The sequence below is a fragment of the Cibotium barometz genome, chromosome 48 (genome assembly GCF_041138505.1).
Source record: "Cibotium barometz isolate CiBa-2024 chromosome 48, ASM4113850v1, whole genome shotgun sequence".
NCBI lineage: Eukaryota > Viridiplantae > Streptophyta > Polypodiopsida > Cyatheales > Cibotiaceae > Cibotium > Cibotium barometz.
Genome location: NC_141093.1, coordinates 5,271,479 through 5,295,300, shown reverse-complemented (window position 1 = coordinate 5,295,300; position 23,822 = coordinate 5,271,479). Strand labels below are relative to the sequence as shown.

The window sequence follows — 23,822 nt, the reverse complement described above, 5'->3', positions numbered from 1 at the left end:
CCGTTGTTGTGGATCCCTAAAGATCTCAGCTCCTTGAGCATTCGTGTAGACATATTGGAGTCTCACATTGAGTGTTAACCCCATGGTGTCGGCTTCAAATGGATTAAAAGATCTTGTGGGTGTCCTATTTGGGCTAAGGGATGACTATTTGACGGCCCTAGATTGTCCATGGACAATGAGCTAGTTGTTCTGGAAAGGGTATCAGATTGGGATTCGGAAAAGGTTTCAGCAATATCTGCCAAATTTCCTATCAATTGGGTCCCACTTTCCTGCGTAGGTACTCTAGAAGGTGCCCTAGGCCCTATGGCAGTGTTTAAATGACGTCCCGACCGCAAGTGCATAAGGTCAAATTTTTTTGGTTTTTTTGGTTTTTTTATTTTTTTTTATTTTTTGTTTTTTATTATATATATATATATATATATTTATGTGTATATATATATATATATATATATATATATATATATATATACATATATTTAAATCCTACCTAACCCCTAAATGCAACTATCAAGAATAGGTGTGTAAATACCTATCCTATTCTTTTTTTTCTTTTTTTTCTTTTTTCTTCTTCTTTTTTTTTAAAACTAATTACACAAAAATACTAATTACAAAAATTTAAAAAAATGCAAAATAATAAAAATTATGGACTCAAAATAAAACACATAAATTATAATTTTTTTTATTTTTTTATTTTTTAAACTTTTTTTTCTAATTACACAAAAATACTAATTATGCACAAAAAATTACAAAATTTTTTAAAAAATGCAAGTTACACTAAGTATGCAAAAATTACAAAAATTTAAAAAAATAAAAAATTACAGAATATGCAAAGAATATGGACTCCTAAAAAAAACACATAAATTATAAAATTTTTCTTTTTTCTTTCTCTTTTTTTTTTTAATTCTCTTTTTTTAAAATAAAAAAATAAAAAAATATTTTTATTGTTTTATTATTTTTTTCTTTTTATTTTTATTATTTTAATTCTTTTTTTAAAAAAATACAAACAACATAAAAATTAACAAAAAAATAACAAATAACAAATAACAAATTTAAAAAAATACTAACCTTTTTTTTCCTTATCACGTCCGGATCGTGCGCCGGCTCCGCACGTGCCTCCTCGCGGCGCGCCTTATCCTCAGCTACTACAGCTCAGCTTCTCCTTCTTTCTCTGCCGGCCACCGCTTCCTCCTCGCCTCCACAGCTGCAGCGCCTTCCCTCGCCTTCTTTCGCAGTTGCCTCCACTTGGCCGCCTACCGGCCCTTAGCAGCAGCCAGTCACCTCCACGCTACAACGCCTTCGCCTCCCAGCAGCCTTCTCTTCCAAGCTCTCACCACCCCGGCTAGCCACGCACCGTCTGAGTCGCCTGAGTCGCCTGGGCCTTCGCCAGCTCTAGCCGCCGCCTTCTCTTCCTCCTCCTGGATCTTAGCTTCACCTTCGCCTGCTTTCCCCGCAGCCAGCAGCTCTTCAGCACCGCGGCCTTCACCGGCTTCTCCTAGCGCCCGGTCAGACCACGGTTGCTCGGCCTTCTTTTTTTTCACTCGCTTTTGCTGCTGTGCCACCGCCTACAGCCACGTGAGCTTCGCTACAGTCATCTCTGCGCCTGCCTGTTTGTAGCTGCCGCCGTTGGCCACTGCTTCTTCGCCGCCTTGAGCCTGACGCCGACCAACCCTTCACACAGGCCTTTGCTTTTGTGGCCTTCAGCGCAGCCGCCTTGAGCCTCCTACGTTGGCAACTGCTTCTTCACCGCCTTGAGCCTGACGCCGGCCAGCTCTTCGTTTGCTTCAGCCAGCCGACGTCTTGTTGCTTGCAGCTACCTTCGTTTGCTTCAGCCACGTTCATAGCCAGGCGCCTTCCGCCCCCCTTCACTCTCGGCTTCGCCTTCACAGCTACAGCCACACAATACTTCCACGCGGCCACCCCTCTTTCCGCCCTTCAACGGCCCTGCACAGCTGCCCAGTTTCTTGTTGCCGGCCTTCAGCACCTCTTTTATTATTATTTTACTAATTACATGTTTGCGAAAAGCATGAAAGCGTGAAATGACAAAAAAACAATGAAGGTAAGCATAATGAACGGTACTTGAAAAAGCATAAAAGCAATAAAACATAAAAAACAATGCGGGAGAAACCTCAACCGCTCAATGGTTTTTTCTTATCCTAACCTTATCCACTCACATCGGGATTGCACTCTCGAACTTAACCTAATCACTCAATGGTTTTGCAACCAAAAGAGGAAATAGTGGTGGTTTCCACACACTCTCAACCGGATTTGAGTCTTCTCCCCGACAGCGGCGCCAATGGAGAGACGGAAAACTCTCTCACTTGTAGCAAGAGTAGCATGATCCACGTATAGCTCAATCCAATGGGATTTGCATCCCTTTCGGAGCTAGGGATTCAACCCGTACTGGTGCACAAAAGCTTATCCACAAATGGAGAGAATGCTAAGAATACTACTACTATTGACATAGACTTAACACACACACAAGCTCAATCTTGCCATTGCTCGCTCACTCATCATCCCACTCATTCATGCATCCAACACAAGAAGAAAGATAAGCTAATGCATACACAAGCTCAAAGCATCCTTCATTCTCAAGCTCTTACTTCCCTAGCATGCACACAAACCTTGAAGCTATCAACAAAGAAACATGCATACTAGAGAATAGACATGAGAAGAGAGACAAACATCACTCATTGCATTGAATTAAAAAAAGAATATGGCTCATACAATAATGTAGATGGGGAGAGAGAAGAGCTTGCACCTCTATGGAAAAAGAGGGAGAGCTAGTCTCAAGAGAGCTCAAACATGAGTTTAGCCCAATGTGTGTCTAAGCTCTCAAATGAGCCACTTTTTATACAAAAACTCTAAAATTCCCAAAAGTTCCCATGTGGGATTATTGTCAAGCCCACTCCCACACTCATCTACAACTTGGAACTCTTTACAAGAGCCCTAAATAAGCTTGTCACTCAACACACACTTCCACCTTATCATCATCATCAACAGAAACACCAATTGATGCAAGGGACTCCACAATGCCCTTGATCTTCAAAGCATACTCATTCACAGACATATTATTCTTTTCCACAGTATGAAGCTCATTCTTCAACTGAATTTTTCTCGTGCCTTGGTGTTGGTTTCATACAGCTTCACCAAGGTGTCCCATGCCTCCTTAGGTGACTTGGCATCCTGTATATACCCAATCATAGTGTCCTGTATATTGATAGAAAGCCAATACACAACTTTCCTTGCTCTTTGATTCCAATCCTTGAACTCTTTTCTATCTGCAATAGTTGGATTAATCTCCGGTATCTCTGATGCCTCCTCATGTTCACCTTCAATATAGTCCCAGTAACCTTTTCGCATCAGAAAATTTGTTAGTCTAAACCGCCAAGCATGGAAGTTGTTCTTGTCAAGCTTCTCTTCAACAATTTGGTATATTCCATCATTTGATATCTTTTCTGCAACACAAATTTACCAGCATACAATATAGTCTCCCTTTAGCTTTGCTCTCGCAAAAAAAACTCCTAAATCAGAGTTCATTTGTTGGTGCATCCCGAAGAGCTCCCGACAAGGGTGTAGTAGCCAACACAAAGAGGGAAGAGTAGATGAAGCTCTTACCCTCGTACCGCTTCCTGTGCTTCACTTGTTTGCCGCTCATCCCTTATCATGAATCAGGCTCTGATACCATAAAAAGATGCAGGGGAGAAGAAAGCTTGAGCTCTTGCAAGCACATACACACTCACACAAACCCTAGAAGAGAGCACACAAGGTGAGAGGCTGAAAATTCTTCTTCTTCACACAACAAAATAGGTCTACTAAGAAGATAAAGTGACTAACACACATAATAGAGTATGTACAGGCGGTCCATAATGTGAACACGCTAAGAGGAGTGAGTAGATGTGGTGTGGACTAGTCAGTCTCGTCGGTGCCAGCTACCAAACGTGCCAGTGATATAAATGTCAAACAATCATGCAGGCGTCTCGTGAGTGTGAGCTCATGTTGAGCTTGACATCTCAACATTTCTTCCTACCTAGCCATTGAATCTCAAGTAGAGGTGGAGTGAGCCCCTCTAGTTGCTTCACATCGAGGAGTTAACCCCCCTCATTAGGGTTGGGTAAGTGCAACTCTTTGGACTCAACCGTTGCATGTGTCTCTCTTCTCTTCTCTCTCCCTCTTGTATTCAAGGTAGTATGTTAGGTTTAACAGTTAGCTTGGCAAATCGGGCACCATACTAGTTCCCTCTCAGGGTAGAGATGGGGTTGACCAACTTGATCCCCGGTTCTCCAGTGTTGGGTCATTTGTGCTTTATTAATATACAGCGGCCAGCTATTTGACCAGTTGTCCTAAGGTGGACTCCTTGCTTTTCCCCTCAGGTGCTGGTGGTTTTTAATGAGGCTTTAGATGTATCCTTGTGAAGTTCTTGGGAAAGCGTTCCCTTGAAGTTATCCTCGAAGTCCATGGCACTCCTCGAAGTCCATGGCACTCCTACAGCATTGCTTGAAGGAGGTATGGACCAAGGCATACAAGGAATTATTTAAGGGCCTTCCAAAAATTTCCTAATTTTCCTTTCATCAGAGAACTTGTCTCTGGCACTACAACGAGAGTGGAGGTATCTTACCCTATTGATGTAATCCTAGATGGTTTCACCATCCTTTTGTTTGACATTGTGTAACTGCTTAACGGGACTCCATCCGGTTCCTTGGATGGGAGTATCCAACCTTGAAGGCCTCTTTCAAGGATTCAAAGGTGGCTTTATCTTCTATCTTCAAGGACCTAAACCATTAGCTAGCATTGCCATCTAGGGTGAGGCCAAAGGCACTAATCTTGACTTGGTCATCCACATGGCCGAAGGCTTCGCAGATCTGTTTAAACATCTCTAAGTGCATTATGGGGTCTCCAGTCCCATCAAACTTAGTGATCAATTTAGAGATATTAGCGGTTTGTTTCGCTCTTATCTAGGCCCTTGTGTAGGCTGAGCTGGTGTTGGGAGTGAGATGCCGACAGTTACCCCTCTCATTATTTCCATGGCTATCCTTAACATTTCAGGGGTTAGCCCTGCCATGGTGGAGCGGGTGCTAGTTGGGGAATAATAGGTGGGGGAGCTAGACCGGGTGGATAGTAGACCATCGGAGGTCCTTGTCTCATGGGAGGATTGGGCTGTGCTTCATATGGCCCCATATGGTACCCTAGATATGCTCCCCGAGGTGGGTATTGTTGGTACATTGGTGCTCCAATCTAATATGACGAGGCCGGGTAGGTCCTTTCTCTCTGATAGGACGTATCGGGTCCTTGGAGAGATGGTTCTTGTCCTAGGTTTAGCATTGGTCTCTTGGCTTGGTCTTGGCTTGGTATGAATCAGCCATTCCTAAGACGGGTTTAGTTACTTTCACTTTGCCCTATCTCCACTCTAGGATCTAGAGGTGGCATGGGCTCTCTTTCAAGTTGGTTTTCCATACCTCTCTCCCTAGGATGTGGCTCGTCTGACTATGCGTTTCCTATGATAAAATTCCAAAGACTCAAAGCAAGGCTTCTTTTGTGAATGGGTAGGGGAGGTAGGGTCTTGCTCCAGGACAAGTGGTCTATCCATGCACTGAGCCTCTAGTCCTCCTGTCTCTAGGTCAGGAGTAACTTGTCATGTGTTGAGATGATCTTCACTCTCACTGGTGTTGTTAAAGACTAGCACCATTTGGCTCCAAGCTATGTTGACCGATGGGTCAACACGACCTTATGAGCGAGGGAGCACCATAAGAATTTATATCGTCGAACAGAGGGTTGTTTCACACCAATTTTTTTGAACATAGGTGCTGCATTAATGTGTGGAATAGCAGTGCTAGACCCCCTGTGGACAGTCTGTTTTACTCTGTGTGTGTGATTTTTTTTGGGAATGGTACGGTCGTACGCTTTAATGATGGTATGGGCATATGCTTTGATGTGAGGACACGGGTGTATGCTTCAGAAGGAATGGACGTGGCAGAGATGACATGGCATATGCTTCCTAAAAGACATGGATGTGGCTACATGAAGGAACGGATGTGCGCTTGTGAAAAATGAAGGAACAAGTGTACCCTCCAGAAGGTACAAGTGTGGCAAAGTTACCATGTGCATGGAAGAGCAGATGGTATGGGCATGTCAAAGTTACCATGTGCATGGAAGAGCAGATGGTATGGGCATGTCAAAGTTGCCCCATGGGTGTATGCTGGCTATGGTAGGGAAGATGAAACGGGCGTGGAAAACTTTCCACGTCCGTACACTCTAGATGGTACAAGCGTCCGACTTAAAAGGTATGGCTGTACGCTTCCAATTTAGAGAGATTTTTAATGGTGCAGGTGTGCTGACAGTCACCTACCGAGATTCCCTAACAGTGTAGTTGTATCCCTTGTTTAAGGCTCTTTATGCTATTAATGTAGGATTATTCCTTTTTAAATGCCCTCTGCCAAATTTAATGCTAGAGATATCAAAAGATTTGCTCTCTGGAGAAAGGAACGGGCATGGTAAAGTTGCCACGACTGTTGCACTGAGAAGGGTACAACCGTACGCTTTTCAGAAACCCTTCTAGAGTGGAAATTCCACCTACTCTACTCCTCAAATTTTTGCTGATTCAGGTGCTTCCCAGATGTTTTTTGAGTTTTTTTTTTGTAGGAGGCTAGAGCTAGTCCGTAGCTACCTAATGATGCCTACAATGCCTAAGAAAACCTAATTAGAAGATTAAGCTATTTGTGCAAAACCTAACAAATGTTGAACAAAAATAAAAAATTGCATGAATCTCAAGAGAAAAAATCAAGCACCTACTTGTGTCTCCCACATCCGATGAAGACTTAGACACTCCAATGCTCCATCGATCTCTATTGCTCCATGGTGAGAGTAAAGAAAATCAATAAACAAGAAACAAACACATACGACATGCAACAATCGGTGGATTTACACTCTAACCAGGCAATGTGAAGGCTCGAGCAAGTGAAAGTGTGAAGGACCCTAGGCTAAATGCTTATCCCCAATAACGGTGCCAAAGATGTTAACCAAAACATACTACCTTGCACAAGAGAGGGAGAGAAGAAGAGAATGAAACCATGCAAGGGTTGATTCAGAGACTTGCATTTAGCCAACCCTAATGAGTGTTAACTCCCCTATATGAGGCTGCTAGGGGCTCACTCCACCACCACTTGTGTCACACAAGTCTTCCACAAGCTAGGTAATGAGCAAAAAAGAAGGAATCTATGGAGAGCTCTGCCTCCACTCAATGCCAATGTGCATGCAAGAGGGGTCTTGAGAGAAAGACAAGAGAAGGGAAAGGAGAAGAGAAGCTAGACTAACACCATCCACTCCATGCATACACAACAATCAAGAAAGCAAGCATTCCCAAACACAAGCATGCAACCATGCATACAGAACAATCAAGCAAGAAAGCATTCCCAAACACAAGAATGCAACCATGAGCTCAAGAGAGTGAGAGAGAGCAAGACTCAATTGAGACAGTGGGATTATCCCTTTGCATATTCCATAAAATCATTTATATACATGAGCTCAATTTTTACAATGGCCGGCCACCTATTTACAATTGGGGGCCCAAAATCAGCTTCATAGCTCTATGTACATCTAGCTCACTATGGCTAGTATTACAAAGCTGTAAGCTTGGTCATCCCATATATCTTTTTACCAATACGCGCTTAGCGTGGTTACAAAATGGTAGATTACAAGAAGCGTAACCATGCTTGAAAAATGATGATAACCAAAGTGGTTAACACCCTACAATCAAGCAAGCAAGAGCTCAAGAGAAGAAAAAAGCTTTGAATTTGAGAAATGATAGAATTTCCTCTTTGCTCGATCGCCCAACTTAAGTGTGGGTGCCAAATTTCAAGCCAATTCCTATCTCTACCCATACATAGAAGGCTTGTGGTGGGGCTTCTTTTGATACATTAGATAATGTGAATAGAACTTAGGCTAGAGGCAAGGATTTTGGGTGAAGGGAAAAGAGAGTTTCGGACATTAATCTTGGGATTGTCAAAATATTCAGATCGGTGGATTTCTAGATCATACTTGTTCAAACCATTTCTTGTTTGGATCTTTTGACTTCCAAATTGTTCTTTTGTCATTCGGATCATCGATCTATCTAGATTTTAAAGAGTGAAAAAATAGGAAAAACAACAAGAATTCATAAGTGCATTGTGCATATGAATTTTGCATGTTTTTCCTTTCCTTTATAACTTTATTTTTTTGTGTCAAAAATCTTAAGAAATATAAAAACATTATAAAAAGATCATAGAAAATCCATTAAAAAACTCAAAAAGCTTTCTATCCTTCTCCCTTTCTCTCCCTCATTGTCACCATAAGCTCTCCCTTTGTTGTCTATCCCTCTCCCTCTCTCTGTCCATGACCTCCCTCCCTCTGTCCCTTCAACTCTATTCCCCCCTTCTCATTCTCCCCTGCAATCTCTCTCTCTCTCTCTCTCTCTCTCTCTCTCTCTCTCTCTCTCTCTCTCTCTCTCTCTTTTCATAATATAAGATATATTACCAAAAATACTTTACAAATGGCCTGTGATGTACTAGCTTTCCCTCACTAATTACTCCGAACCACAGGTATAGCTTAGAGTACCCTTATCCAATGTATAGCCGTGTCATTGTCCACCAAATGAGCTGACCACAAGGAAGAGACTTGCCACAATAGTAGCCCTTTTATACGACCTATGTGAACTATAATACCCACTTTTGCATCAAATATGAAGACATTCCTAGTTAACCAGATATGCCACAAACCTCTCCACCTGAAAAAATAAAAGAAAATTGAATGTTCTGGGTTATTTGGCCCATTTGGAATCTTGCCAAAAATCCAATCTTTAACCTTTACGGGCCTCTCTCTCTCTCTCTCTCTCTCTCTCTCTCTCTCTCTCTCTCTCTCTCTCTCTCTCTCTCTCTCTCTCTTTCTATATATATATATATATATATATATATATATCTTTTCAAATAGCAATGAACATGTCTCAACGCTATGGAACATGTCGTCCACCTTATATTTTTCAAATACATGAGATCAAAAGGAACACAAGATATACAAATTAATTTGCTATGATCTTTACGAAGCCAATGTGTATAGAACAACATTTAACCTCACCTAGTTAGCTTGGACACTATTATCGACAATAAAATCAATCATGGGTGGTGGAGGGTTAATACTTGCCACCACTACACTTGTGAAGGTCGTACAAAGGAGAGTATAGACCTTTAAAGTAGGGCACAAGTGTCAAAAAATAGGAAACCAATGGAATGTAGATGCTCAAAGTACACCAAAAATTTGCGAGAGTTGAGCTCACTAAAGTTCCATACACTCGCTCTACTTCAATCCTGCGCATCGAACATTCAAGAGACTAACCATTATGTACTTGTGCTTTTGCCACTAGATTTGTAACTTGTGCCATTGTTCCAATGACAACCAAGGTGCCATTATCGTCAAGAGTAGTACTAGCTAGGTCAAAGATATACGGCTAGTCCCCATCTACATCGTAAACATGGCAATAAGAAATGCATAAAAAAGACCTAAAGAAATGATGAGGGAGAGGGAATGCTAACTTAAAAGTGTTGGACATCAAGGCTCACCCACTATGCCATTCCATGTTGGGACTTCATTTTCACTTAACCCAAAAATAAGTCCACCTATGGGGGCAGCCTTTCTATAATAGCATGGCACCCAACGTTAGAAGGAATGCCTTGAATTGTGAACGTATCATTTGTGTTACACACACCTTGCAGTGCATCACGAAGGCGCACAAATTTGTCAAGGACTATATTATTTCTAAATTCCCTTCCCATCTCAATAGGATTTCCAAGCATCGTTATTATTCTTCCAAACTCAAATAACACTGCGAAATCAAAAAATGCGAAATCAAAAACCCCGAGAGTGACATAAGTCTATGCTTGCACTTGTTTGGCCATGTGCACCTTGCTTGTTGTTATACAAAGGGCTTCCCACGTTCCAACAAAAACATTGCACAAATTAATTGAGTGTATTACACTTAAACAATCTAAGGATTACTTTTTAAGTTGTATATAGTACCTTCAACTATATCTTCAATGGTGGGTATTTCCTCCAATTGCCTATATGTCATGGTCTGTTTACGAAATCACCTACACGATAAAGAATTAGCACCCTTCCACACTTGGTTGGTTAAGTATTTACAAAGACGTCGATTAAAGTTAAACGTTCAACCTAGAAGTTTTATCTGTATTGGTGATAGAGGACCATACGTAGGACCTAATATTGTTCGGAGAGGAGCCAAGGGAGGCTTTTTTAGTATCACAAAAGTGATATTTAGTGTCACTCCAAGTGTCACTTTTGTGACACTAAACATCACTTGACATTGGGTCTAGCTAGAAAAAATTGTGACATTTAACATCATAAAAAGTGACATTTTGAACAACGTCTATAATGTGTCTGATGCGTTACAGTTCCTAACGTCGCCCGCAACTTCTAAGTTTTACGCTTACGAGAGACGTTTGGAGACCCCCATTTCTTGTAGTGGTTAGCTACAAAATCTTATAGTATATCTAAACAAGCTTTCTTTTGTACATGAATGGTTACTTAAAGTATTTTCAAGGAATAAATCTTATACATATGACATGCGTTAATAAACTATTTAGGATTTTGATGTTATTCAAATATTTTCATAAACTTTAGAATTTGGTGTATTTCATGTTTTAAAGGGGAGAATCATATGCGGAATCCATGGCACTGCTTATTATGAGTGAGCTTCCAAGTGTGTCTCAATTAAAGTTTATAGGTGCTTGCTATATTTTGGCTTGACTAAATTCAATTTACGCATAGGTTCTCCGTCTTTATGCGTGTATATTTGTGCCTAAGTCCTTGTAGCTCTTTATGTTAATATGCACTTAAAAAGAGTGGATAGAAATTGTGATAAGACTGAAGTTTAAAAAACTAAAAATTTCAATAAAATAACTTTTTTTATGTAGACTTTGTAGCTAACATATCCAACATATCTACAATATTGTTCATTAATTTCACCAGTTTTTTTTTCAATCTCAACCATGAAAAATATAGTAAAGTACGCTTTGTTCTTACACTAAACTTCTACACATGCATATTGGAAATATAGTAAAAGACATTGTGTTCTAGCATTAAACTTCTAGTCGTGCATATTGGAAATCTCAAAAGCAAAATGCATAAAAGCGGTAAATAAAAAGTAAATATGAAAAAGTGATTGAAATTGATATGGCGCCAAGTTCCAATAGTTGAGGTGTTTGATGAAAATGGTGGAAAAAAGCAAATACAAAAAGAAAAATAAACATGAAAAGATATGAAATTCGTGCAGATGGCGTTGAGGGCTCCATCAATAGTTCCACAGTAACAGTGTTGTCCAAGCTTGGTGAGGGTTTGTGATCTGATGCGGTGATCAAGGCCTCTATGCTCGAGTTTAACAACTTAGGTGGAAGTTCTAAAATTTGAGGGGATTAGAGGCGTGATTAGCATCATTTTGATTGCAATTAGAGTTGCTCGTTTTAGGGTTGATGCCGCCGCAGTCCCATGTCGATGTTGATGGCATTGCAGGCGTTGGTCACCTTCAGATAAATACCCATCGGATCAGCGGAGACATTCCGGCTCGTCACTACCAGGATGTTGTCGTCCAGCGCCTTTTGAGTAAAATCGTATTTGTATAACGACACCTTCCTCAGTTTTATAACCCAGAGCATCAATTGGCTAGGCCGGCCGCCCACCCTCATGACTAAGTGACACATCATGAATCAGGAGGGATCTATGGTTAGAAAGAGGCGTCGCGATCGAGATTTGATCAACACCATTGGATTCCCAAGTGAACTATGGGTAAACTTGGGGTGAACTAGGGAGACCTTTTCTGACAAGAAAGTGAACTAGGGAAACATTTTCCAGCAAGAAAGTGAACTAGGGAACAAAATACCATGATTTAAATTTAAAAACACTCTCCACAACTTGCTGGAAAGTAAAGCATAGTGGTTAGATGTTGAAAGCTTGAGCGGCTAGTTCCAAGTTCAAATCCTCTTTTGCATTGAGCTTAACCCCTCAAAAATTTTCAAGTCCCAAAAATCCCCATGGTATACCCTCAGTTCACCCCTAGTTCACTCTGAGCTCACCCCTAGTTCACTTGCCCGACGGGAATCCGACGGTCTAGATTAGGCAATATCGTGACGCCTCTTTTCCAGCCTTAGATCCCTCCTGATTCATAATGTGTCATTTAGTCCCATGGTCGGCGGGCGGCCTACACCGTACTACTCGGAGAAACCCGCTCCGTGCCCATCCCCCATTGGGGGCAATGGCAACTCGCTTGGGTCTTTTCATTGAATTTAAATTCCTAGAAGGATTGGGTCTTGTACTAGAATTGGTGGAGACAAGTGGTACATTTGCTCCACATTTAGAAGCTATAATATTCCCTTTATCAAAACATTTAAAACATCTCTCTTTTCAGCTCGAGCTCTTTCTCTAAGCTATGGAGACATGTAAGTTCTCTTGGTCATCCTAGACTTTCTCTACTTGAAATGTCCTTGGTGGATCAAAAACTTTTGCTCCAAATGGCTCCAAATGGTCAATTCTTGTGCCCTTAGCCTCCAATATTGGGACGGAGATATTACTTTTTGCCTTTAAAAGGGGGTAATCTTGGCCGAAGGTTCTTGAGTGCATTAGACCCTTGGGAAAAGGAAGAGAAAAGGTCTTTCCTTTGTCTCTACAACTCAATTGAAGTGCTACCGCCTCCATTATCACTTGACCATTGGAGAACAAAGGGAATTTGGTCTATAAACAACAATGAAAGGATATCAAGGTTTGGGAGTTTGCATTAGACCCTTGGGAAAAGGAAGAGAAAAGGTCTTTCCTTTGTCTCTACAACTCAATTGAAGTGCTACTGCCTCCATTATCACTTGACCATTGGACTTGGAGTATTTTGGCACACCCGCCTTAGGATACATGCATGTAACCTTTGAAGACAAGATAAATACTTCCTTCTAGACACCATTGCTATATTTTAGATGCACTCTCTACTATAAGCTACAATCACAAAGAAACCATTATAGAAACACTCCCACTGCACACGGGAGTGGCCAAATAAGTGTTATGTAAAAGAGACTCTAAAAGTTGTATATATTATGAGTAAAGCTAATAATGACAAAGATTAGTAGATTAGGGTTAAGTTTGGGTGCCCAAGTGTGAATAAGGGCCAGTTGTATATAAGTGAATTTCTCATAATGAAAAAACACAATTCCCCTTTGTGCCAATTGAGTTATGCTTGTCTACTTTCTCTTATCTTGTTGAGAGACAGAGATAGTTGAGGGTAGCTAGTGTGAACGTTGGTACATATGCCTCTTGCTCATTGTGTGAGAGTGAGAGAGGTAAGTCCTTGCGCAGAAGGCGAAGTATCTTCTTGGAAGAGACAACAAGAAGGAAAGCACAGGAAGTTGGAGCTAGCAACCAGGGCCACTGACGGTGCTTGGAGGCTAGCTAGAAGCAAGGTAAGTCCCCTACGATGGTTGTTGTTTATTCAACATTTGCTAGAACGGTAAAGTTCTGGTGGACTGGGAATGAGCCATAACATCATCCCCATGGGATAGTGTGCTGTGGCTATGGATGATGCTTTGAGGGATCTTCTCCGTAGATCTCGACAAGGATCTTTCTTAGGGGATAGAAGAAAACTGGCATGTTGAATGAGGGTGACCTCTCTTGGAATCATATTAAAGAATCGTTACCTCCTTCCCACCCATAGCCATACAAAGATGAATGAGTTCTTTTCTTGTACACGAAGGAACCACTCAATGGGAGCCTATCATGAGAAATTCATATGTTTATCTAAGTATGCACGTGACATGTCGAAAGAGCAGCTTTTGAGTAGGTTTATAATTGGATTAGATCCCCCTCCATTAGGTGAGTTGAAATCCTTAATTCAATAATGGATGCTATCATCAGGGATAAGGACAAACTCCCAAACCTTGATATCCTTTCATTGTTATTTATAGACCAAATTCCCTTTGTTCTCCATAAAGCCTTGATTTTCTCTAATAAGCTTTTGAGATTTAATTGTTTTGCATGGTTTCCAAGCTCCAAATCCTCTCTTTGAAAGTGACCTTAGCCCTGATACCACTGATAGGATCTTGGACAATGAGATATTAATCAACTACAAACATGTCATCAACAAGCATAGCTTCAACAAACATAAGCAAAGAAAAGCATGGACAGAGAGCATTGGATGCAATCTTCCCCTCAATGTAAGAGACTCCCTCTTCTCACGTGGTTATTTAAAAATTATATTTCCAAAAATTAGCCTAAGGATTTAATATTATCCTTCCTTGACCAAAATTGGGCTTTCCTTTTACATAAATAACCATATGTACATGCATATAAGGTTTTGCATAAAACCTTATACACAAAACCTTATAAATGACTAAAGAATGTAATTTGGTGAATCAACACCCCAAGAAAACAAAATGGACGGAATAATATCTAATCCAAAACTTGCCACATGGCCAACCAAGGTAGTACTATGTACGATACCATAGCGGGTGTTCATGCATTATGTACAAACCACCATCAATGCAGCACCTCAGGCGACACTATCATACTGTCCAAATATATATAATACCAATAACACTAAGGCATCATTATTAAGTGGTCTTACCCATGATACCAAATAATAAACACGATATAATGGTCACCACACCCAAGCATCCCTGAATTAGAAAATATTATTCTCATAAGAACATACACAATTCCTTTCACAGTAGCTTGTTGAAACCCATCTAGTCTATGAAGAACCACCACTTATTGTTGATCAAGAAGAATTAGTTGAGCTTGATACTATTATTGATCATTAGCACACCACCATACGCATATGTAATGTTTACACGAAATATCTCTTGACCTTTAAGAACCATTCTAGAGAAAATGCTTGGTGGATGCCTGAGCGATTATGCTCTTTGTCTTGTGTTTTTTGTTCATGCTTTGTCTTGGGTTGTTTTATTTGCTTATGTCTATTCAAGCTATGGTTGAAGGCATGTTTGTGGTTTATTATCATCTTGTCCAAAATCATCTCTCTCTCTGTCTCAACACACACACACACACACACACACACATACACACACACATGTGTGTGTGCACGCACTAGAAAAGCTATTTGCAGATTATGAAAATAAACTTAGGCTTATAAGAAACACTAACCTTAACAGTAGTGTTAACAAAGACAAATAAAAAGCTAGTCAAAAGAATGATCAAAGTAGTAAACACAATGATTTCAATTATCATCTTATTTAAGGCAAGTAAAACCATTAAAAAAGCTACAACATTACATACAAGACAAACTAGAGTATGCACACCAAGGCTCACTATCTTTTTCTTTTAGGCCAATAGAAGCATCACTTTTGAGGGTCCAAGCTAGGGAGGAATGGCTTATTATTTCAAAGCATGAAGAAAAAGTCGTCGTGGCATAAAGGCTACTAGTATGTGACCCGCGCGTTGCTGCGACGACAAAAAGTTATCTTTCGCCACCTCGTTCCGTGCTCCCGGTCGATCACTTTTGTTTGCAGGTGGTTTCCTTTGGCCTTCCCCCCTTTTTTGGAGGATACCATGGCTTCCGCTCCACCGTCCCCGTTCGAGGCTGCCATCACCCGTCAGTTTTCTAATGATGCGGACCTCCAGCGTCTAGCTACCTCCTTGTTGGGTCAATTTCTTACGTCTACAACAGTAGTGGCAAGGGTGGCAAGACTCCTCTCCCTAGAGAAACTTCCTCGCCAGGTGGCCAGGTGGCCAGGTGGCCAGGTGGCGATTCCTTGTCTAGATCTCTCTACCTTCTTACAACGGGTAGTGTTTTCCGATCTACTCGGACAGTATTTTGTATGCCCCACCTTACGCAAGCATGCCCGTAGAGCTTGGGCCAGGCACCAAGGCTCACCAACCTCGCCAGTGTCGGCCCCCCCCCAAGCCTACTAACACATAGCAGTGGAGGACCCTTCAACTGCCAAGCGTTGCGACTGCTGACGTGCTAAGGCAAGGTGGGGCTAGCTCCCCCATGGACATGACCCTCGATGTAATTAATAGTCCTGAGCATTAAGACCCACCCCTAATGGACTCCACAGAGCCGTGTTCCCCCCCCCCCCAAGCTTCTTCTCATGCAAGCGTCCCTTCTCTCTATAACAAACATATTCCCTTCGACTAAGCATGCTTCAATCTCTCAAATTGACGACACGTGTGCTTCACACTCTTCCACAAAACATCCCTTCGTCAAAAAGAGTTCACTTTTCTCTCTCTTTGACCCGCCGTGCCACGACCATCCTCCATCGGGGGCTGCGCTCCATCGGGTTGTCCCACACTAACCTCATTAGCACTTACTTGCACCTCCCCTTGTGGGCCTCCTCGTCGTTGGCTGACAACCACTCCTAGGGCTACTTCACCTCGCCATCCCACTCAGCAACATGGCTTTTCCCATCTCTTCATCGTCAACTTCTCTCGATAGCCTATCCTCCCCTACCTCCCTAGGTGCTACCACCAACAACCACCGCACCGCCTTTGGTGGCCACACAAAAAACAATTCCCTCGGTCACCTCTGCTTCATCTAGGCCTAGCTCTCCTATACCCACCCCCTCCTCACCCCAAACCTCTCGCATTCACCACCTTTATGCTCTCTTCCATTACTACTTCCTCTTCCGTGAGCCACCTTACCTTCTCCACGACACCGTCTGCACGCCTAACATTCAAATGCCTTACCTTATTTACTTGTATGAGATTTTGAGCAAGAAATCCACTATTGCCACATGGCAATAGGGATATTTTTTCCTCTTATTTTCTAGAAATCTAGGAATTCTCTTTTCTCTCGTCTCCTTGTCCCAAAGTTGTCCATGGATAATATGTAATAGATGGTAATATATAGGAGTTTACTGTGTGAAAATAACTTATTTGCACAAAGGCTATGATAATATATAGTAATTCACTGTGGGAATATAATTTACTCGTTATGGTCTGTTGGTCTGTCAACCCTGAATAGAGATTGAATACACAACAAGACGATCGATGAATAGAGACTCTAGTAAACATGCTTCCAGTCCACATTTCTAGAGTACAGTCTTACTTAGAGAACAAAGCACGAAGTTGAGTCCACTAATGTTTAGTATGGATTTCAATCTAGCACTCTGTAGTTCATCTTCAATTTGCACCATATTAGCATGCAAACCTTTTTGCAAGAGCAACATGAGATGTGAGTCGAGAACTTCACATAGCTAAACCTAAGTTTTAAGCAAATCAAAGGCAAGGACCTCAGATTAAGAGTTGAAAACTGCAAGTACTCTTTAGCACTCTAAAAGGTCATTCAGGCCCAGTTATAAGGCATATATAAACTAGAATCACCACCTGCAGTAATGATTCATCCAAATCTTCATATCCATAGACTGAAAGAGATGTTTGGAGCTGCATATAACCTTGTTTGTGATCACTTCACTTGCATGTAACCTTGTCTCCAATCGTTTATTTGACTGTAAAGGAGCACCAACTAAGACGCACCAACTAAGGTGTTAAAAAAAATGAGCACCATCAAGCCATGTCAGAGTGCAGTAGTCACCTAGAGAAGATTAGGCTGTCACACTTGTCATTAACAAAAAGTTTTAACAGCCTACATTGGATGGGTAAAGAGAACTCAAAAGCCTTCACACACCGCCAACTAAAGGAATCTTCACTGCACCACCAAGACGTCCACCCACACCCTATCTATCTGCTCCCCACTACTGGCATAAGTAGTGGATTAGGAAAATTGAAATGCCTTAACACACCACCAATGAAAGAAATCTTAGCTGTGCTTGCACATACACCTACTGCCCACCTGCCTGCTCCCCATTAGTAACAGTAGTTAGCGCTTTCAATTCGCCAAAAAAAAAGGTATTACTCATTCCATTGCAAGGCAAACCTCTTCAACCTTTGCCACAAGTATTGCTGAAATCTAATAAATGCAGCATTGCTACAAGCATGTCTATTTCATACAAGCATCGAAATGGATATGGGTGTTTCATGATAAATCACACAGCATCAATATTCTACAGTGTGCACAAAGCCTTGTCTTCATGTTGATTGTCTTGACAGACACAGAGCTACTCTTTAGCTGCTAATGATGGAGACCAGCCCAAATTTGCAGCTAAGTCTTCTACAGGAACTTTTATCACATCTTGTCGGATGCCAAGATCAACTGCATATCTGCTAAGGCAATATGCTCCCGCACCCACTAGCAGGCTTGTAGGATAAAGAAGAACAGCTGCCAAAGGAGCACCCAGCATCATGGTGACTGCTTGCCCACTTCTTCCTGGTGAGTTTTCATCCACCAAAAGAAGCCCTGTTTTGCAATACATGGCAAAATCCTCACAATTGTTATGAAATATATGGTACCCTCCAAACCCATTCTCTAGGAGGTACAGTGCACGATGGAGGACTTCTTCCACTGGATCTGACTCTGCAAGTGTGCAAGTTCCACCTCGGGCCTTTGCAATGAAAGTGGCTGTGTCCACCCCGTATTCAAACCTATAAAGAGGACTTCCTTTGAGAAAGCAATCCAAGCAGGAAGCCACCACTCCATTACTGTTTTGTATGTGCTGGCTGCATTCCTCACAAAAGCGAGATGACTGAGGCGGGACCCAACTTCCAAGGAAATTGTCTAAGAATGAGCCAGTCCCCATCTCCTGACCTTGCCCTCGTGTGAAATGTATGACTTTCCCATCACCAATATAGATTCCTGGCAAAACAGAGATGATAGATGAGACCATGAACATTTTTATCAGCTCTAAAGAGATTAGTAGTTTTAAGCACCTAAGCCTTGAAAGCAGTCCGTCAAAAGTAAGTCCTTGGCAGTCAGTCAATACATTTTTATTAGCTCTTACTTGGTCAAACCCAGAAAGGCAGGTCAACGCAACATTGGTCAACTCTGAGCAGATTAGTCACAACACTGGTCAAATCTGGCCTAAATTGTCCATATTGGCCAAGGCTCTCAAAGACAGTCAAAACAGCCATACATGCTTCATAAGCTTGTGCTGCCCCTTGGTCTGTTGACTTCAAAGTCGTAAGCTGCAGCATCTCAAGGAATTCTTTGTGACATCTTATAGGGACCTTTTTGGATGAGCAGCGAGCATGTCATGAGCCCTAATCCAGGAGGAAGTCGCCAACAGCCATTGCGACAGTTGGTGCATTGTCCTGCACATAAATACAACCCACTAGGATTTATCAATTGACAAAAGTGTCTGGACAGCTTGTTGGGCCAAGAGTCAGGCGCCGGACATCATGTGAACAAGTCTAGGACCAAACAAGACATCTTGCAAGTTGACAACGTAAGTTCTAGGCGAGGCAGGTATAGCAGGTACACCCCAACCAGGCTAGACAGCATTGGGCAGGGGCGGAACAGGGAAGAAAACATGGCATAAAAGAAAATTTACCTATTTTTATTCCTATTTTCCCCAGTCCTGGACCTGTAGGGCTGCTTGACCAGCACCATGGGGTCCTCGTTCTCCTATGAAAAAAAGTGTTCGGCCCTCATTACTCCCTAACTCATATACATGCACAGACAAACATTGGGAGCAGTGTAGCAGCCTCCCACAGCAGAGATCATTTACCTCCGAGCTATTGATGGTAGGCTTCGGAGCTCGACTCTGCTTGCTGCCCTATTTTTTCCTGGTTTGGCACCGTGTGCCCTTGGTTTCGTTGGACTGCTCTTTTCATGCATGTCACCGGTGTCCTTCCTCACAAGCGAAAAGAGTTTTAAGTTTCCAAAGGTCAACAGCAGCCCGCCCTAACACAGGTCTGATCGAGGTGACCAAATCTGCTACCAGCCAGCCCAGAAATCAACTAATGCACAAGTCCAGAAGAGGTTTGTTCACTCAGATTACCCATTGTACTCAAATCTCATAATACAAATAAAATACCCTTAAGTGGGTAGTCTTCTTCTCTCTCTCTCTCTCTCTCTCCTACTCATTTGCATCAAAATGCACCTTAATCATCATTAATGCTTCCCCAACATTCCGCATGTAACATTGGTATCAAAGCTTTGGTTTGTTCAAGAGAGGAGCAACCATTTTTTTCCTAGTGGTGAATGGTTGGTTTGAGCTCCAAGAAAACCCCGTATAAAGCCACCAACTATGTCACAATTGTGACTAACTCTCTTAACCTCTCATTAATCCCTCATTAACTGAAAAAAAATCCCCTCCTCTTCTTTGCATCACCAGCCCTCTACGATGATGCTGAACAACTCAGCTTTCTGCTCTTTGCCTCATGATTACTCAAGTATTAAAGTTTTAAGATTTTTAATTATGTTTAACTAAGCTAAAAGCTTAACAAACTTGCACAGTAGTGGATGGCTTTTTGGAGCTCCATACGAGCTGCCCACTAACAAGATTCGTGAATGCTGGGATTTTTGAGCACCATGAGCCACCACGAGGAAGCATCCATTCCAGAGGAGACTTCAAGAAATTCTAATCCTGGAGAACACCACATCAATAACCCTATTCTTACAATACCACCTGCTCATGGACACAGCAAATCACCTATCAGAAGATTCAGAATCTACCCCACTTTGCACATGTTCCATTGGCTGGTGTGTCATCTTCATGCAAATGCTCAATAGACAGAGCATAGTTTATTTAACCAGAGGACCTTGTTTCCAAATGTTTCCTATAGCAACTCCGACTGGGAACAATCCAGCTTTGGTTCCTAGCGTGAAGAGCTCATACCTTTCCCCTTATGTGCAACCTCATCCTTGTAATCCAATACATCAAAGATGTTTTTCAGCTGCAGTTAAACATATTTTTAAATTTTAAGGTTTGCTTAATTCTACATTTAAAGTGCCTAGTTAGCTTCAGCCTTTGCTCTTGCTCTGACCCATATCTCTTGGTCTCACATGATCCGTCATGCTGCCCAACTCCATGGAATACCAAAGTTAAAAGGTAGTGCAGTAGCCCCTTAGACATATTGTTTCCATCAGCAAATAAAATAACCACGTAGTTTGAATGCATAAGACCACTCTTCAAGTACAATACCACTCTCAAAGCGGCCTCAAAGATGTCTGCAATGTGGGAGGGAAAGCACGGCATGAATGGTCAAGGTTGCCCATCCATCTTACTACTTTTTTCCCATAAAGACATACTGCCAACATGCACATAAGACCATCACAGTTTGAGTGCATAAGGCCACTATCCGGCTCCTAGAGGAGGCATCAGAGTTTGAGAAATCTGGGAGAAAAAGTGGGCATGTATCCATCTTGATACTTTTTTGCACACATAAACTTTATGACCAACCACCAATGAGGTGATAGCTCAAGTGGTGACGGTGTTTTCCTAGGACCAAGAGGTCTTGGGTTCAAAACCCACCTTGGTGCTTCCTCGGCAGCGGCATAACCTACGGGTGGATAAATAAGCACCTACGGGCAGTGAAAATTAGTAACCATGGGAGGATCTTGGGCCAAGGGCCAGTTGGGGAAAAAAAAAAAAACTTTACGAACAACTTGCACCCACCATTACTACGTAAACTATCCTGATACAAGGTATGTATGTGGTCTTCAGTTACTGGACATGTTTCCTTAAACAGAAAGACAGAGAGCAAACTTTATCAACAGATCTACAAAAGGTATGTAGATCCGGCAAGAAACTGTTTCGAAATACCATGCAAGCGTAATTGTGGTAGGCCATGCAATACTTCTGTTGTATAGCATAGGATGATCAATGTTGCCCATCCATCTTAATACGTTTTTGCCCATAAATATACCAGCAACAATCAGAGTTTGAGTGAGAAATCTGGCAGAGAAAGTTGGTATGGACGGTCAATGTTGGGCCCAACCATCTTGATACTTTTTATGAAGTGTACGGCCAACATGCACGGATAATTGTTGCATGATTTATGCCATTTGGAAAGGAAAACATGGTATGAATGCCCATCCAACTTGATACATTTTTTCCTATAAAGATGCATGTGTTCTCTTGAACAAGAAGCAGAAAAGAGGCGAGGGCAAGCTGCATCAACAGATCTACCAAAGAACCCAAAAAAAAAAAAAAAAAAGAGAGGGGGGGGGGGTGTGCGGGCGCGATGGGAACTCTTTCAGAATACCGTGATGGGCGTAGCTGTAGAATGCCCTCCAGGAGTAGATGTGATCGCCAGCTTGCAGTTCCCCGCGGCCCACTTTGTTAGAGAAAAGCCCCATCGCCGCGCATCACCACCCACACTGTTTCTCTGCCAAGCCAAGATATGCAAGCGTCGGCGAGCACACGGGATGCACGCCTTACTTCGCCCTTAAGTTACGCGATCAACCACGAACGTTTATATATATATATATATATATATAATGGATTTAAAGCCCCCACTTCTTCTTTTTTTTGGTATTGCGAGGGATATTTTTTTTATTTTCTTTTTTAGTGAGGAAATGCCATTTAGGCATTCACTTGTGTGTTCCTTCGTCTCAATTAAATATATTAATGGTGTATATTCAGAACTTTTTATTAATGGTGAATTAATTAAATGCCACTAACGTATACACGACTATAACCTTAATCATGCTAGGCACATGGCGCTTACTTCTCACCCATCCCTCCTACTCCTCCCTACCTCCAAAACCACGCGTCCTTCCTGAGAGTCCCACGGGGTAGAATGTCTATGCAAGCCCCTACCATGCTGCCCAATAGCCAGCGCCTCCATCCCTCCCTAACCTTGCCCATCGAGCTTGCCACAGGGTAGCTGCCTTGGCATCGGAAGATTGGTCGGACACGCAGGGTGTGTAGGTTGAGTACGTGGTGTAGCGGCTATAGGCTGTAATGCAATCGTCCTGGTGGCTGACCGTGCCGCAGAGCGCAGAGCCTGAGCATGAAACGTGACTTGGCCACAACAAGGCAACTCGATCTGCCCGTGTTGCTAGCTTCACATCCAGCCACCTCTCGGACTTCAGCCACAACGCGAGAGACAGTGAGAGAGGGAGAAAGAGGGAGAAAGCGAGCAAGCCACAAACAAGCAGTACACCAAAAAATTATGAGTGGAAAGAATGCGATATTTCGGTGCTACATACGAGAGAGAGAGAGAGAGAGAGAGAGAGAGAGAGAGAGAGAGAGGTTCTCTTTGCGACGATACATGCAAGCAGACAAGTGTTCCAAAAACAGGCAGCAAATCTAGCTTTATTATTTAGAAAAGATCACGAAAAAAACCAAACAACTAAAACCTTACAAATAAGCTAAGATCTAAGATCGTAAATAGTTTTCACCAAACTAATTAATTAATTGCACCCACAAAAACGTTGTGGGTGCATATTGCCATTTAGGCATTCACTTGTGTGTTCCTTCGTCTCAATAAAATATATTGAGGTAGTTGGCCCATTGTGACCAGCCATACAACCAAGCGTGACCTATAAATTATACTTTCATTTCAAATTTCAAAATTCCAAAAATTTTCCTTTCTTCTTGGTCCCTTTTCTCCCTCTCGTTTGGCCACGTGGAGAGAGAGTAAGTTGTGTACGGTATAGTATAGTGTATATATTATACACACGCACACACATACATCCGATCCATTGTCCCATATGGTACCCAGTGTTACACACACACACACATATACATCCGACCCATTGTCCCATATGGTTCCCAATGTAGTGCTAGCAATGTCCAGATGCAATGTATTTTTCCCATTAGAATTGAAAATTCTGGTCAAAATTCCACATTGCCTTTATTTTTAAGGAGCAAAATCTTATATTTTACTTATAATCCCAATAGTTTCTCTATTTATAGTACAAAACATTAGTTACTTTTTAGCATTACCTTTAATTTTATTGGTTACAAATTTATTTTTTTCGAGTGGCATGCATTTTTTGTGAG

General features: G+C 41.9%; 1 protein-coding gene across 1 annotated transcript; it reads right to left on the bottom strand.

Annotated features, from left to right (window-relative positions):
• Positions 1-17,887: 17,887 nt before the first annotated feature.
• LOC147610735 (protein LEAD-SENSITIVE 1-like) lies at positions 17,888-22,273 on the bottom strand. The gene is made up of 2 exons (XM_086785203.1): positions 22,078-22,273; positions 17,888-18,724 (listed from the first exon to the last, which is right to left on the bottom strand). Exons 1-2 carry the CDS (start codon positions 22,169-22,171, stop codon positions 18,090-18,092), a joined length of 729 nt encoding a protein of 242 aa, XP_086641329.1. The 5' UTR covers positions 22,172-22,273; the 3' UTR covers positions 17,888-18,089.
• Positions 22,274-23,822: the final 1,549 nt, after the last annotated feature.

Bases quoted from the DNA above. Each gene is read 5' to 3' on its own strand.
- LOC147610735 (XM_086785203.1), bottom strand. From the start codon at position 22,171: ATGGGGCTTTTCTCTAACAAAGTGGGCCGCGGGGAACTGCAAGCTGGC. The intron at 18,725-22,077 runs GTATTCTGAAAG...CTGTTTTGCCAG, and splicing joins CTACAGCTACGCCCATCACG to GAATCTATATTGGTGATGGG.